At 38.9% G+C, this 17,834-nt stretch overlaps 1 protein-coding gene across 2 annotated transcripts in view; it reads right to left on the bottom strand.

Moving 5' to 3' along the window:
• The window catches only part of IQUB (IQ motif and ubiquitin domain containing), a 109,084-nt gene extending 91,785 nt beyond the window's left edge, over positions 1-17,299 (bottom strand). For both annotated transcript variants that reach the window (XR_007518388.1, XM_049893134.1), the window contains exons 1-7: positions 17,218-17,299; positions 15,007-15,452; positions 14,575-14,709; positions 10,630-10,791; positions 10,363-10,535; positions 9,617-9,772; positions 2,002-2,212 (exon numbers count right to left, since the gene is read on the bottom strand). Coding sequence is in view for 1 of the 2 variants with exons in the window: in XM_049893134.1 (XP_049749091.1) it covers positions 2,002-2,212; positions 9,617-9,772; positions 10,363-10,535; positions 10,630-10,791; positions 14,575-14,709; positions 15,007-15,448 (1,279 nt within the window). In the remaining variant the exon portion in view is untranslated. The remainder of the gene's footprint in view (positions 1-2,001; positions 2,213-9,616; positions 9,773-10,362; positions 10,536-10,629; positions 10,792-14,574; positions 14,710-15,006; positions 15,453-17,217) is intronic.
• Between the last annotated feature and the right edge of the window lie 535 nt (positions 17,300-17,834).

Here is a 17,834-nt window from a genome sequence, read left to right as displayed (position 1 = left end):
CAAAGATTTCATTTTTCTTGGATCCACAAGCAAGGACCATAGAAGCAGCAGTCAAGAAATCAAATGCCACATTGCATTGAGCAAATCTGCTGCAAAAGACCTCTTTAAAGAAATCAAACGCCACATTGCATTGAGCAAATCTGCTGCAAAAGACCTCTTTAAAGTGTTAAAAAGAAACAATGTCATTTTAAGGACTAAAGTGCGCCTGACCCAACCCATGGTGTTTCAATCGCTTTATATGCATTGGAAAGCTGGATAATGGATAAGGAAAACTAAAGAAGAATTGACATCTTTGAATTATGGTGTTAGCAAAGAATACTGAATATACCATGGACTTCCAGAAGAACAAACAAATCTGTCTTGGAAGAAGTACAGCCAGGATGCGCCTTGGGAGCAAGGATGGCGAGACTACATCTCACATACTTTGGACATGTTATCAGGAGGACCAATCCCTGTAGAAGGACACCATGCTTGATAAAGTAGAGGGTCAGAGAAAAAGAGGAAAACCCTCAACACAGTGGCTGCAACAATGGGCTCAAGCGTAACAGCGATTGTGAGAACGGCCAGGACCAGGCAGTGTTTCATTCTGTTGTACACACAGTAGCTATGATTCAGAACTGACTCGACCACACCTAACAACAACACTGGTTAGGCCCAGTGTTTAACTGCATCATCCTCAGTATGTTATTACACAGCAATTTAAATAGACCCAATATCTGACACCTAAACATGTATTCAATTAGAGAGGAAACCACGACTTGACAGAAAAGAACACATAATAACATTTGCAAATAGTATATACACGAAGTTACAGTAAGATAATTTGCTTCAGGTTAATGGTATGAATAATCATGGAGGGGTCAAAGAAAGTATTTCCTTGGATTAATATATCCTGCTCAACTAAAAAAAACTGAAGGTATTTCTCATTTTTAAAAGTCTTTTAAGTCATTACAAGAGGAGATAATGTCATCACAACTTCTCCACTTTCAGGCCTCTAATTCATGACAAATAACTCTTCTGTTCCAGTTACTTCCACTTTAGCAGGTACTACTGGCAAAGTGAAGCCAGAGATGGTTGCATTACTATGTTCCTGGGTTTCTTCCCCTCATTCATTCATTCACTCTGTCAATATTTGTTGGGCATGTGTGCCCGGCATAGAAAAAGAGAGATCATCAAAAAATAAATGAATTCTGCCTGCACAGAGCTTGCAATCAAGTTATAGAAATAACTATTAAACAAAAGCTATATTACTACAAATAATGGTGCATGATATAAAGAAATTGTTCGGGGTATAATGAGATCTGAACAGGTTATTCAAGTTGTAAGTCAGGCACAAAAGCCTTTGAGTAGGTGACATCTAAGCTGAGATCAGAAGGTGGCAGTAGGGGAAGGACCTCAGGAAGAGGAAGAGTGTATCCAGTGCCCTGAGTAAGGAGTGCTCGGCTTGTCCAAGTAACTGAAGTTCCCAATGTGTCAATGACTAGCACACATACTATGGAAGAAATAAAGTGTAAAAGTCAAATGTGTAGAGAATATACTTTTATATAATATCCTCAATGAAGTGGAGTTAAAAAAGATATTACCGAGACCTTCCCCTAAAGAGCAGATTGAGACAGATTGCTGGATTGAGAGATTAAATAATAGTTCAACTAGGGGAGTTCACAAGTTCTCAAGATGGAGAACCAGACTGGACAGTACATTCTCTTTATCTCAAAGGAATGAGGATCAAATGAGGTAATGTATTAAAACTGCAAAATTTCCAGAGCCATGTGCACACTTTATCTACTAGTTATTATTGTAAGAGCATATTCAGTTTCATTCCAAACTTAATTCCCACCCCAAATGTAAGACATTATGCATCATTTTTAATACTCTAATCCAGGTTCACAAGATATCTTCCTAAAACAGTAAAGTGTTTCTTTTGTCTTCTGTAAATCTACTTTTCCTCTTAATGAAAGATTGTAAAATTACTACGTTACGCAAAGCCCATGTCAAACTTACGTTCCAGTGCGTTATAAAGAAGTTCAAAATCGTCTCCCGTTTTAGGGTTATGCCTCCGCTGATAATCCATTTTCATCCATTCCTCTTTTTCTCTTATCTTCCTTTGCTCTTCTTGTAATTCCCACTCCAACCTCAGCTTCTTCTGTCTTCTTAACTCCTCTACCACGACTTTGGCGTGCCATTGCCTGTAGTAAGTCTGTAACACTATGACCTATAGTTAAAAGGAAGAAGGGCCTATCGTCAGCTTTTTTAACAGGCAATACCACCTAAAGAAAGGCAATCATGAAGACTTCAATTCCTATTCAGCAAAAAAAAGAACAAAAACTGAGAGTCTAGTTTTACCTCTACATCAGATATTCTCAATACACTAGAACATAAAGCCCACAGGTAATGAGCAGCACTGCTATTTGACTTTGAAAGCTACCAAATACACCTTCATGGAGGGGCAACGAGTACAATGCTAAAGACTGTAGGCTCTGGAGTAAACCTGAGTTTGCAGGTCCACTCTGCGACTTATTACTTGTTTGATTTAGGGTAAGTTACTTGCCTTCTCAGTACCCTTATCTGTAAAATAGTAAAAACAACAGTATGCATATAAAGTGCTTAGCCCAATGCCTGGAATATCACAAGTCCTCAGTAAATATTAATTAGTGGTATTTTTAGCATCTCTTAATTACCATTAGCTTAGACTCACACTTATTATAAAACTGTATTTCCTAAATGAACAGTAGCTAAGCTATGAGGGAAAGGACCAAAAACAGATTAGATAAAAAGGAGACTTAAGAAAAAAAGTATTTATTTAGCTGTGAGGGACATAAATATGTTTAAGGGTATGGCCATAGTACTTGACCCTCAAAAAGCTTGCAATACGGCTGAAAGAGTTGATAGTTTTATTTATGACATCAAGAACAGCGCATATGCTGATACATCCCCCTCTCTCACCCTTATCCCTGATAATTACAGAAAGATTATGTATTGGATCATACTGAAGGGGTGCCCCCACAGGAATAAAAACTTTGAAGAATTTCCCTCCCCACCGCCCCCCACCCAAAGAAAAGAAGCAGGTGGAATCAACTGAAGAAGGAACCTATAGGCCAATCACGCCCTGGAGAGGCAAGCTGGAAATACAAAAGTGGCTCTAGGGCTGCTTCAAGCCCCAAACTGAGGGATGCTAAGAGCAAAAGAGGGTCTTAGGGTGACTAACAAGTGACTGTTTGAAAAATGCAAAAGTGACAGGCTCCTCTCAAATAATTGAGGCAAAGAGCAACAAGTATTTGTCCCTGCGCAAGAAGAGTGATTTATATCCCAGGAGGCTGGCGACACTCAGGATGAAGAGAAAGTCCCCTTATCCAGAAAACCAGCTAGGTGATTCTCCCAGAATCAGGCCTGTCCATGTCCTAAAGCCACTGGGGCCAGGCTGTGATGAACAAGTACGCTGCTAGCACACTGAACATGAGGAAGACTCCATGTGCGTGCACCTGAGGATAACAGAACATTTGAGAAGAGCCAACAAAATGAAAAGTTCCTCCCTCAATAAAAGAGAAGAATTTACACTTTTGTGAAATAGAATTACTAGAGCAGTGATTCTCAAACCACAGGTCCCAACCAGCAGTTTCTGCACCACCTGGAAAATGATTAGAAATACGAGTTGTTGAACCCCACCTGAGTTACTGAATCAGAAACTTTGGGATGGAGCACAACATTTTAAATATTAACAAAGCCTTCCAGGGGATTCTGATGCATGCTAAGGTTTTGTAACTACTAAAGAAAACAAGACCAAAGAAGTTAAACTTAACATTTTCAGAGAAGGGAAAAGCTATTGAATCAATATAAAAGAACAAAAGATTGTAACAATTAAAATTTTTATTTTTGAAATAAAAAATTTTAAAGACTGTAGTAGCTTGCATACAGTAACAAGACACATCAAAACTCAGTAGATTTTCCCCTCCCACATGTTGTTGTTGCTAGATGCTGTCAAGTAGGTTCCAAAACATAGCAACCCTGTGTACAACAGAATGAAACACTGCCAGGTCCTGCACCGTCCTCACTATCACTGTTATGCCCACTGCTGCAGTCACTGTGTCAATCCATCGTGTTGAGGGTCTTCCCCTTTTTCTTATCCTCTACTTTACCAAGCATGATGTCCTTCTGCAGAGAGTGGTCTGGCCTGATAACGTGTCCAAAATATGTAAGAAGTAGTCTCGCCAACCTTGCTTCAAAGGAGCATTCTGGCTGTACTTCTTCAGAGACAGATTTGTTCATTCTTTTGGCAGTCCATGGTATATTCAATATTCTTCACCAACAAATTCAAAGGCGTCAATGCTTCTTCAGGCTTCCTTATTCATTGTCCAGCTTTCACATGCGTATGAGATGATTGGAAATACCATGGTTTGGGTCAAGCACACCTTAGTCTTCAAGGTGACATCTTTGCTTTTCAACATTTTAAAGAGGTCTTTTTGCAGCAGATTTCCCAATGCAACACCTTGTTTGATTTCTTGATTGCTGCCTTCCACAGATGCTGATTGTGGATCCAAGGAAAATGAAATCCTTGACAAATTCAATCTTTTCTCCATTTATCATGATGTTGCTCATTGGCCCAGTTGTGAGGATTTTTGTTGTCTTCATGTTGAGCTGTAATTCTTCCTGAAGGCTGTGGTCTTTGATCTTCATCATAAGTGCTTCAAGTCCTCTTCACTTTCAGCAAGCAAGCTTGTGTCATCTGCATATCGCAGGCTGTTAAGGAGTCTTCCTCCAATCCTGATGCCCCAATCTTCTTCATATAGTCCAGCTTCTCTGATTATGTGCTCAGCATATAGACTGAATAAGTATGGTGAAAGGATACAACCCTGACACACACCTTTCCTGACTTTAAACCACACAGTATCCCCTTGTTCTGTTCCAATGGCTGCCTCTTGATCCATGTACAGGCTCCTCACGAGCAGAATTAAGCATACTGGGATTCTCATTCTTTGCAATATTATCTATAATTTGTTATGATCCACACAGTCGAATGACTTTGCACAGTCAATAAAACACAGGTAAACACCTTTCTGGTATTCTCTGTTTTCAGCCAGGATCCATCTGAAATCAACAATGATATCCCTGGTTCCATGCCCTCTTCTGAATTCAGCTTGAATTTTTGGCAATTCCCTGTGGATATACTGCGGCAGCTGGTTTTGGATGATCCTCAGCAAAATTTTACTTGTGTGTGATATTAATAATATTGTACAATAATTTCCACATTCAATTGGATCACCTTTCTTAGGAATAGACATAAATATGGATCTCTTCCAGTTGGTTGGCCAGGCAGCTGTCTTCCAAATTTCTTGGCATAGACGAGTGAGCACTTCCAGCACTGCATCCATTTGTTGAGACATCTCAGTCGGTATTCAGTCAATTCCTGGAGCCTTGTTTTTCACCAGTGCCTTCAGTATAGCTGGAAACCCTGGTGATGTAGTGGTTAAGAGCTACGGCTGCTAACCAAAATGTCAGTAGTTCGAATCTATGAGGCACTCCTTGGAAACCATATGGGGCAGTTCTACTCTGTCCTACAGGGTTGCTATGAGTCGGAATCAACTCCACAGCAAGGGGTTTTGTTTTTATTTTTATTTTCAGGGATGCTTGGACCTCTTCCTTTAGTAATATCAGCTCCTGTATCATATGTTACCACCTGAAATGGCTGAATGTCAGCCAATTTTTTTTGGTACGGTGTTTCTGTGTACTCCTTTCATCTTCTTCTGATGCCTCCCACGTCATCTAATATTTTCCCTGTAGAATCCTTCAATATTTCAGCTCGAGGCTTGAATTTTTTCTTCAGTTCTTTCAGCCTGAAAAATGGCAAGTGTGTTCTTCCCTTTTGGTTTGCTATCTCCAGCTTTTTGCACATGTCATTATAGCACTTTACGTTGTCTTCTGGAGCCGTCCTTTGAAATCTGTTCAGCTCTTTTACTTCATCATTTCTTCTGTTTGCTTTAGCTACTCAACATTCAAGGGCAAGTTTCAGAGTCTCTTCTGACATCCATTTTTGCCCTTTCTTTCTTTCTTGTCTTTTAACCACTTCTTTCTTCATGTATTATGTCCTTGATGTCATTTCATAACTCATCTGGTCTTCGGTCATTAGTGTTCTATGCATCAAATCTATTCTTGAGATGGTCTCTAAATTCAGCTATAATATACTCAAGGTTGTACTTTGGCTCTCATGGATTTGTTCTAATTTTCTTCATTTTCAACTTGAATTTGCGTAGGAGCAATTGATGGTCTATTCCACAGTCGGCCTCTGGCCTTGTTCTGACTGATGATATTGAGCTTTTCCATCATCTCTTTCCACAGATATAGTCGATTTGATTCCTGTGTGTTCCATCTGGTGAGATCTACTTGTGTCGTCGCCATTTATGTTGATGAAAAAAGTCGGTGGTCTTGCAAAATTCTATTACGCAATCTCCGGCATCATTTCTGTCACCACGGCCATATTTTCCAACTACCTATCCTTCTTCTTTGTTTCCAACTTTCACATTCCCATCACCAGTAATTACCAATGAATCCTGACTGCATGTTCAATCAATTTCGGAGTGTGGAAGTAAAAATCTTCATTTTCTTCATCTTTGACATTAGTGGTTGGTGGTAAATTTGAATAATAGTTGTATTAACTGGGCTTCCTTGTAGGCGTATGGATATTATCCTGTCATTGACAGCATTGTACTTCATGATAGATCCTGAAATGTTCTTTTGACAATGAATGCAGTGCCATTCCTCTTTGTCATTTCCGGCATAGTAGACCATATGATTGTCCAATTCAAAATGGCCAATACCAGTCCACTTCAGCTCACTAATGCCTAGGATATCAACGTATATGTGTTCCATTTCATTTTTGATGATTTCCATTTTTCCTAGATTCACACTTTGTACATTCCACATTCCAATTATTAATGGATGTTTGCAGCTGTTTCTTCTCATTTTGAGTCATACCACATCAGCAAATGAAGGTCCCAAAAGCTTGATTCCATCCACATCATTAAGGTTGACTCTACTTTGAGGAGTCAGCTCTTCCCCAGTCATCTTTTGAGTACCTTCCAACCTGAGGGGCTCATCTTCCGGCACTATATCAGACAGTGTTCCACTGCTATTCATAAGGTTTTCACTGGCTAATTCTTTTCAGAAGTATACCACCAGTCCTTTTTCCTAGTCTGACTTAGTCTGGAAGCTCAGCTGAAACCTGTCCACCATGCGTGACCCTGCTGATATTTGAATACCAGTGGCATAGCTTCCAACATCACAACAACACACATGCCCCCACAGTATGACAAACTGACAGACACGTGGGGGAATCCGAAAATAGGCAGCAATTTAGGGCTGGAAAGGAGCTATATCACATTCAACAAACGGCTTCCTTTCTCTAAGTCCCAGATGGCTGCTCTACTTCCTATCATGTTCCGGCCAATGGAAAGGGGAAGAACAACAAAAGAATTGTAACCCAGTCATTTTCAACACCTGGAGGTGACACACATCATTGTCCCTTACTCCCATGGTCCAGGTTTTAGTTACATGCCCTTACCAATATACAGGGACATAATGAAACGTGGGCCAGCCATGTGCCCACTGAAAGCTCTACTACATTGGAAGACAGGAAGAACGCATATAGCTGGAGAATTAATTCTAATTAACTAATTCAGTTTATTGTAAGCTGATCTGCAAAACATGCAGAGCTTAAGAGGAAATTAGTAAACTGAAAACTTAGATGAGAAAGTCTTTTAAAATGCAGGGCAAAGGTCATAACAATCAGAAAGAATGAAAAGAAATTAAGAAACAAGGAAGATAAATTCAAACATTCCAAAATGTCTGATACAAGTTCCAGAAGACAGAATGAAGAAAACTGATTAGAGAAATTACTCAAAACATAACAGAAGAATATTTTTCCAAAACTAAAGAAAGAATGGGCTCTCAGATAGAAAGGGTCCATCCAAACTCAAACACATCACAATAAAGTTTCAAAACATCAGGGGTGAAACAGAAATCCCAAGGTTTCTGGAAAAAAGAAACTATAAAATGAGTATCAAATTAACATCAACCTTTTAATCAAGTACAGCTTCAAAGTTATAAAAGAAAATATTTTGAAAATTAGCTTGAACCTAACCATTACACCCACACAAACTAAAATTCAAGTATAAGGGTCATTCAGTAAGGGCTTAGATAGGTTACCCCACGAGCATATCTCTGAAAAAACTACTAGAGAGTATGTTCCAGCAAGGAACCCTGGTGGTGCAGTGGTTAAGTGCTTGGCTGCTAACCAAAAGGCCTGTGCTTTTGAACACATCAGTCACTCTGCATGAGAAAGATGTGGCAGTCTGCTTCTGTAAGGATTACAACCTTGAAAACCCTATGGGGCAGTTTTATCTTGTCTTATAGTGTTGCTATGAGTCAGAATGAACTCAATGGCAACAGGTTTATGTTCTAGCAAGAATAATAAATTCGAGGGGAAAAATTAGAATAGTAAAAAAAAAAAACCTCAAAGTTAAGCTAAATACATTTTATTTGAATATATATATGTATGTTGTACAAATGCAAATATATAAAATAATCTGAAATCATAATTATATAATAAGTTAGACTATCATTACAAAATAAACTATGTGCATATATGTATATATACACATACATAAAAATTATAATTCCAGGTCAAATCCTTACTGGATAGGAGGAATTAAGAATGAGGAAAAAAAAAATTAAGAAAAGTTCTTGAATTTTTTTACGACGAAGGTATAGAGCTTGACTAAACATATAGAGTCATCCCACAGTATCCGCAGGCGATTGGTTCCCAGACTCCCTTGGATACAAAATCTGCAAATGCTCAAGTCTCTCATATAAAATGGCATAGCATTTGCATATAACCTACACACATCCTCCCATAATACCTAAACAATGTAAATGGTATGCGGTTGTTATACTGTACTGTTTAGAGAATAATGACAAGAAAAAAACTCTGTTTTTTATATTTTTCACCCATGGTTGGTTGAATCCATGGATGCAGAGCCAGAGAATATGGAGGGCCAACTGCATTTGATATGAAAATATTTAAATGTCCTAAAAACAATTTTTAAGTAAATATTAGAAAAATAGAAGTATCTACTTCTGAATTTTAAGAGTAAAAGATGAGAAAAGTTTAATTAAACGAATAAAACAAAGGAAATGTTAATAAATGAAAAACTAATCAAACAAGAATAAGTCGTAACTAAAAAACAAAATGAGATGGCAAGAATGAGTACAAAAAATATCTATAATTATACATGATATAATCTTGCCCAAAACAGGAAATATTTGAAATAACTACTAAGCATTGAACTCAAAAAGCTATGTAAAGAATAAAAGAAACACAATAAAAGTAGAAAAGGAATGGATGAAGATTAAAGAATTTAGGGCTTACGAAGGCTTGTTCTTTATCCTAGAAGGAGATCGGAGACAAAGACTGCTTTTATTACCAATGAAATGTGACTCACACCCACGGGCTGGTCTTTCCCCATCTAGTGAGGTTTACAGAAGCACACACAGGCACAGACATGTACACAGAACAGTTGGCTTATGTTTACTTTTTAGTAGTCATCCACAATAAAATTCTTCTTACCGCTTGTAATCTTTGAGCATGGTGTTCTGCTGCTGTGAAATATCTCCCTGGTGTTACCAGTTTATCCGTCACATTTGATACATACACACCAATTTTAGTCATCTGTGTGGATGTTGTATTTGTAGTTTGCTGGAGCTTTCTTCTCTCATAAACTGTCTAAAATAAACCATAAAAATGGAAATAAGTATCCACTATATCAAACAGGAGTCCTAGTGGTGCAGTTGTTAGGAGCTCAGCTGCTAACCAAATGGTCAGCAGTTCAAATCCACCAACTCCTCCTTGGAAACCCTAGGGGCAGTTCCACTTAATCTTGTAGGGCAACTATGAGTCAGAATCGACTCACTTGCAATGGGTTTGTTTTTTTTTTTTAATATATATGTACAAACACAAATGAGTGAAGAGTATTTCCCTACATATTTAAGTCAATTTTTCTATTGTTATCTTAACTGCAGTGTAATTACTCATAGTGACTGGGACTAAGCAAACCTACATGACAGAGTAGAACTGCCCCATAGGGTTTCCAAGGAGTGGCTAGTGGATTCGAACTGCTGACCTTTTGGTTTGCAGCCTTACACTTAACTACTATGCTACCAGGAGCCCATATAATTACTTAACCCACCAACCCAGTGCTGTCAAGTCATATATAGAAATATAATTACTTAGAAGAACTTAATTTGAGAGTCATATAGTAAAATGATTTTTGATTCTATAGCTTCAAAAACCAAAATGAAAACTAAAAATACTACCTGGGTATCCCTAGAAAATATGCCAGCTTTTTCAAGAATCTTTTTAGGTACAGTTTGTGTTCCAGCATTATGATATTCTATTCCTGTTATCTTATGTCTGAATCCACCAAGAAATGGTTTGTGAAAGTCAGATTTTACAATCTCAACAGCTACATTCTGGTACTGATCAATACCTGAGGAGACAAAACCAAGATTGAATGAAAGTTCAACTACAAAGAGACTCGAAAATACTTTATCTAAAAAAACAAAAAAAATCAAATAACTAACCAGTTTCTACTCTGACAGCTATGATTTCAGAGCCATTACTTAGTCCAGGTATTCTTCTGATTTGATAGAGATCTGGATTTTTAGAAGAGATTTCCACTTGTACAATTTCCTGTGGCTTAACTTCATGTTGTAGTAGAGTCTCATTATTTTTAAGAATTATTCCTAAGGAAAAAAAAAGGGATAAAATTATAGTAAGTTTTATGACAAAGATATGGTTTTACATACATATATATGTGTAAATATATATACACGTGCTCATTTTAAGGAGATGGAAAATATCAAGGGTGCTTTATGGAGTCGTATCATTTTAATACCACATGTAACCTTGATGGTTTTCACCTCCTACTGTAACGTTAGTACAGAAAACTCCACAGTGAGAAGTGAGGAGTAAGAATGCAACATTATAAAGAAAGTAAACTGCACCCCTCAACTCGTCATAAATACAAATATATAGCAACCATGAAACTCTATAAACGTTTAAAAATAAAGCATATTCCCTATTATGAGCAGAATCATATTCTGAATTTAATTCTATAAAAAGCTGTGATGTATTATATCTAAGCACAGCACATATCCACATCGGGGATAGCCTGACCATTGTAATACCACTGCCTCCTTCTCAGTGCAGAAAAGCATAGACTCGGAATTCCAAGGAATCCCATCTTTTCTCCCTTTCCATACTGGAAATTTCTATAAATTAATTCATGCTAAGGTGGAGTTACGTATCGGCTTTGTGCTGGAAAAAGTACACATCATAGTTAGAATGCATCTGTTATCGTATATGGAGTTAATGGCACCTGTGTGTGTGTTTTGTGTGTTTGTGTGTGTGTTATATTCTGTACATTTATATTCCTAAGCTTCTCAGGCAGTGGTCACTTAAATCAATTAGTGAGAGTTGTACAGAGCTGGCTTTGCTTGTACACCAAGTACTATGTGGTATGAGCATGACTTAAATGAGTGGCTGGTGGTCACTTCACATCGTAGCTCTGTTTAATTGCTTTTATAGATCTTAGAAAGGATTTAAAAAAAAAAAAAAACCCTTGTATCAAAACGCTTTTTATCTTGTATTGCTTTAACTTCTACTCCCCAGGTTTTTCTATAAATTGACTGGTTTTCTTTCTCTGTTTTAAGGCATACAAAAATGTAATAATGTTATTGACTGCTGCTTTTTGTCATGGAAACACTATTGATGGAATCTATATCCACCTTCACATGTCAGGCCTTCTTAAAATTAGGATCTTGAAGACAGCAAGTGCTACAGGCATTCTCAGAAACACAGCAGACACTATAGTCTATTTTGGCTATGCTCGAGAAAGCACGTTCTAACATCTTTGTGTTTCAATATCACATCTCAATTTTTTTAATTTAAAAAACTGGTAAGAATGTCAGTTTAATTCATGGTAGGCTGAAAACGGTCCCCAAATATGTCCACGTCTTAATCCCCAGAATCTGTAAATGTTATTTTGTATGGCAAAAGCGACTTTGCAGATTTGATTACATTAAGGAATTTGAGATAGATTATCCCAGATTATCCTGGTGGGTCCTAAATGTAATCACAAGTGTCTTTATAAGAGGAAAATAAAGGGAAATTTGGCTATGGAGGTGAAGATGATGCTATAGAAGGAAAGAGAGACTGAAGATGCTGAACTCCTGGCTTTGAAGATGGAGGAAGAGGCCACGAGCCAAGGAATGCAGGGAATGAAGCTCTAAAGGCTAAAAAAGGCCAGGAAGTGCATTCTCTCCTCTGGCCTACAGAGGGAACATGGCCCTGATGACACTTTGACATTAGCTCACTGAAACTAATCTAGAACTTCCTGCTTTCAGAACTGTAAAAGAAATAATCTGTGTTGTTTTAAGCCAACAAATTTGTGGTAATTTTATTACCACAATCATTAGAAACCAATAGAGGTTCCCAGATCCCTCTTTATTCCTCCACCTATTTCTACTCGTAGGCTTGATGTTGTTGCCGTGTGCTGTTGAGCTGGTTCCGACTCATTGTGACCCCATCTGATGACACAGCAGACAGGGCTTCCTATGCTGTAATCTTTATATGAGGAGATAGTCAAGTCTTTTCTCCCATGGAGCAGTTGGTGGGTTGGAACTACCGACCTTTTGCTTAGCAGGCAAGCACTTAACCGTTACACAACCAGGGCTTGTTTAATAAGCAGGCTGCATCCCACCAAATTTGAATTCCAGTTCTAGGAGTAGAAGAAAGTACCTATCATCAAGGATGGCTGGCACAATCAAGCTCTCTGTTATTGCTGCTGACTTAAAATAAGCCTGTTACCCAGTGGTGATGCCTGGTAACTATAATGAAGAAACCCAAAGCCAAACCCACTGCAGTAGAGTCGACTCCAACTGATAGCAAACCCATATGGTTTCCAAGGCTGTAAGCCTCTACTGAAGCAGCTTGCCACATCTTTCTCCTGTGTAGCCACTGGTGGTTTCGAACCACTGAACTTTCAGTTAGCAGTCGATTGATTTAACCACTGCACCACCAGAGCTCCCTCACGTGAAGAAACAAGATCATGAAACACAAAGAACAGAGAGTCGTTAGAACCAACTGGCCAGCTACTCCAGTCTCAAAGCTCTCTTCTCCAATTTTGAACTCCACCTGCTAGTTAGCTAGTGCCAATCATTTTCAAATTCCCTCTGTGGAATCCTACCTACATTTAAGTTCAGACTCTGACTTTACACAAGTTCTCTGAGCTTTAGTTCATTTTCTCTCAAAAAGAAGTTAATAACAATACCTACCACAAAAGATTACTGTACAGATTAAGTGACAATGTAGGCAAAAGGTTGTATGGAGGGACTAGCATATAGTTACTGCTCAATAAATTCACTGTCATCATCAACTTAATTATCATCACCATTGTTATCATGGTTACCATTAACAATCATTTAAATCTTAGCTTTGTTTTCCCAGCCACGTGCTTTAGTAATCAGTTATCTGAATGCATGAATATCTTAGTTTTGGAGAACATTCATTATAATAGATCTCTAAAACTAATTCTGAAATTGAACTGACTGTTTTTCTCTGCTTTAGCCAGGAAAAGGGACTTGGAAAGTATGGCAAACTTCTTTTTAGGCTTTTGGACTTGCCCATAAGGTGTTCATATTTCTCTGAAATCTTTTTGTGGCATCTTTTTAAGTTAATGCCAAACACCTTAAACTAAAATATTGGGCTCCGTGCAGGCAAATTCTATAGAAACATTCCTTTAGCTAAACTAGTCTGGTTAACCATATTGCAGTTACAAAGACTATGTCCTCATGTGACAAAAGGCTAGTGTAACTTCAGTGGGCTGCTCAATTCCTTCCACAAAATCTAAATAAACCTGTACCTCATGGGAACATGAATTGACCTTGACGTAAAGAAGACTGATAGACCATTTTCAGTTGTATTTTATTCTATACACTCCCCTTCGTCATTTATTTTCTCAGTCTCATCTTCTCTCATTCTCATATATATTCTACTTCTAGCTACCCTAAACTTCTTACCATTTCCCAAAAATCCCAGGTTCTCTCACATCTTTGGGACTTAGCACAAGTATTACCACTTCTATTAAATGATAATTTAATAGACTGGGGAAGGGTGTTAAGTGAAACTTCTTGAGTCTCCTAGGTTCATTCCTTCCTGTTCCCATAGTTTTTTTGTGCTTCTCTCCATTGAAGCAATTACACGTTATGTAGTAACTACTGCATACATCTTCATCCTTACCAGTTTGTAAATAACTTGACGACAGGGACTTTATCTCATGTTTCTTTGTGTCCCCAGCTCTTAGCAAAGTATCTAGAACAAATTATGCCCTCGGTAAATTGTGTCCAATGAATACACGCATAACCACAATATTTAAATAGTAACTATCAAGAATATTGAGTCTAACAAACAAAAGATCTTGACTGTTTAAAGAACTCTTGATACCTTTTATTAGCCTCCAAACTTACCTGAACAAGTTATCTGCAGTACCTCAGATGGAACATTTAACAAGTCTGAAAAATAATCCTTGAGGTGTTTAAACATGGCATCAACTCTAAAAGGCATTATAATTTCCTGGGCCACAGGAAGAAGTACAACTCTTACTGTAGATAAAAAGAGAAAAGAAGGAATAGTAGTCAAATATAGGTCAGCGATCTACAAGCAGATACAGCATAAATATCAACTTAAAATTTAATGATGTTCATTTATTCAAGAACAACAGAATAGAGGAAGATTTCACGTACAGTAAAGGGACTCAAGCAATACAGCTTCAGAAGTGGGGTAGATAAAAGGAAAGTAACATCAAACAGAACACAAGAAATTCTTTAAGAAAACAAACAAACGAGAAAAAGCAACCTTCCTTCAAAACAAGGGAATGAAATATCCTCCCTAGGTGATACCTGTTGCTGAAAACTCTTGCCTCCATGAGTGCAAAGACTCCTTTACAGTCTTTATTGTATCCAGAAATTCCAGGTTATTATCCAGATTCAGTTTGGGTGGCGGCACTACATTATCTGAGTTGGTTAAATAGTGCTTGTCATAATTTGTTGAAGTATATGACACTCGGATGGATGACACAACCTCTCCCATGAGGGGTTCTTCCTCGTCTTCTTCTGGGCTTATATAGCTCTGCTCACGCTGCTCACTCTGCGACCCAACACGTGTTTCATGGCCCCCGCTGGATGGTTCTACTTCCGAGTTATGCAGCTTTTCAGTGTGCTCTGACTCTGGAAGCTCTTCTAAGGGACCCGGAACACTGACAGTCTCAAAAGCATCATCATCGCTTTCTTCTGATGCGTCAGTTATATTCTGAGCATCAGCCTCTTCCTCCTGATCAGACATTTTCCTGAATTGAGAAAAATAAACACATTTGCTATATACCACGAGGCTATTAAAAAACTACTGCAGTAGCACACACGTGAAATGGATAAGGGTAAGAGTGGAGGAGACGGTGAGAAGTGGTTGGATTCTGCACACATCTTCAAGGTAGAGCGAAAAGGATTTGTTGATGAACTGGACGTGGGCTGTGATATAAAGAGAGGAATCAAGGTTACCTCCAATATTTTTGGCCTGACCAACTGATAATGTCAAGCAAAGCAAGTTGGGATAGAAGTGAGATTAAATGAGAATTCTATTTTGGACATGTGATACTATTGTAAACTTGCTTTTTTATTTAATATACATTTAACATATTTCTACACAAAACATGTGATTCTGCCTCATTCTTTTCAAAAACTTCATAGTAATTTTATTGCAGGGCTAAACCACATTATACTCAACTGTTGCCTTATTGACAGACATTTAAGGTATATCTTGGTAATAAAAATAACCTTGCAACAAACACGTTGCACATATATCTTTTTATATATGTGTAAGTATACTGTAGTATAAATTCCCAGAATTAGAAGCAATGAGTCAAAGGGCACGAACGTTTTTAATTAAATCCCATCAAAGTGTCTTCCAGAAAGGCAGAACCATGTTATAACCCCAAGAAAACTCCATGCTTGTTTCCTTACATTCTTATCTTGTTTTATAAAAGTCAATAATTACCTCTTTGCTGTGTGTGCAAGTATATTTCCCATCATGTTTTTTAGCCTATGTTGTCTTTTGCTGTAAAGTTTTATACTTTTAGGTGGTGAAATGTATCGCTTTTTGCTTGTGAAATTTCCTCAATTTCATGATATGCTTAGAAACACCTCACAACGAAACCTAAATGCATGCATATATATACACACACACACACACACACAAAATGAAGCAGATCTGTGAATACTGATAGAAAATGATCTCCAAAATACACAATGTTGAGTGAAAAAACAAAGCACAGTATTTATAACGTCCCAACTATATATTTATATACGCAGAAAAAAAAAAAAAAAAAAGAATGCCTCTGAAAGGTCAGGAGGGATAGCGTGGAAGGAAGGTTTCACTGTTCATTCTTTTTATCATTCGAATTTATCGTTTGTATGTGTTATCTACTCAAACATAAATATTTTTAAAAGGAAAAAAGCAGTTTCCATTATGACTGCACACCAAAAAATGGACTCCTTTTCAAATATAACGCATGATTTTATTTTTTACTGTTTAAAGATACACCCAGGCTTTAACTGTAAGCAGGGATCCAGTTTTGCCTTCTACCAAACAGATAGGCTTGTTCAGTTTTTCGGTTTATGTGAAGCACAGCAAGGAGTGAGAGAGTGCGGGGTGAGGTAATGGAAAAGCCCTCGGTGTACTTAGGGTTGAAATGGTCACCACAGATGGCTAAACGTTTCCCAGTGTCAGATGTGCCTTACACACACCTCTTGCTTCTATACTATTCCCCGACAAGCACTCGGGGTGGGAGGGGCTGTACACCTCTAGCTTAATGCTGCCGCTGCTTCTGAGACCCCAGACCTAAGAGGCAGATCCGGAAATCGAGCCACAGAACGATAGGATGCTTTGCACGGTTTTTAAGTGAAGGCGGACCATTCCCGACGGGCCAGGCGACCGCCGGAGCCCAGGCGGGATCAGCGTCAGCACGTGGTCCTCGGACTCCAGGGCGGTAGAACCACCGGCTCCGGCCTGGTCCAAGCACCTGGACAGGAGCGGGCAGTCGGAACCTCTCCTCCTACCTGCCTAGGAACCGCAGCTACTCTCCTCGAAACGGTCTCTCCGGCTCCTGGGAAGCAGCGTCTGTACCCTCCCAGTTCATTGTTGCCGGCTGTATCCTAGCAACGGCCCTGGTGCCGCCTCCTCCTGCCGGGGCACCGCCCCCGGGCGAAGAGGCGGAGCCGGCGCTAGAGAGGAAGGCGGCGAGGGCGAGGGGCGGAGCTACGGCGCGAGGGGGCGGGGCGGGGAGGCGGGGCCGCGGGGCGCAACGGGGCGGGGAAGCGGAAGGCGACTTGTGGGGAGAAGGTGGAATTGAGGTACTTTGATTTCAAAGTGAATGGGACGCTAACCACTCTCGGAGAGCCCTGTCACTCTTGTGAAAGGGCACAATTCTCCGAGCCAAACAATGACAGCAACTGACGCTTATTTATAATTAAGAAATCGGGATCAGAGAAAACGCACATATGAGGTGAGACAAGACTATGAGGAGAGCACTGTAGTACAACAGTAGGTGCCCACCTGCTTTTGTTAAATTTAGAACTTAGCTTCCAGGGAGCCAGAGAGAAAAAGGAGACTGAGGCAATTTCTTCTGTAAGTCAGGAGAAGCAAGGCTTTTTATATCACTGAGTCCTAAAGGTAA

Source organism: Elephas maximus, chromosome 8 (genome assembly GCF_024166365.1).
Source record: "Elephas maximus indicus isolate mEleMax1 chromosome 8, mEleMax1 primary haplotype, whole genome shotgun sequence".
NCBI lineage: Eukaryota > Metazoa > Chordata > Mammalia > Proboscidea > Elephantidae > Elephas > Elephas maximus.
The sequence above is the reverse complement of the archived record's forward strand: the minus strand, read 5'-3'. Positions and strand labels throughout refer to the sequence as shown.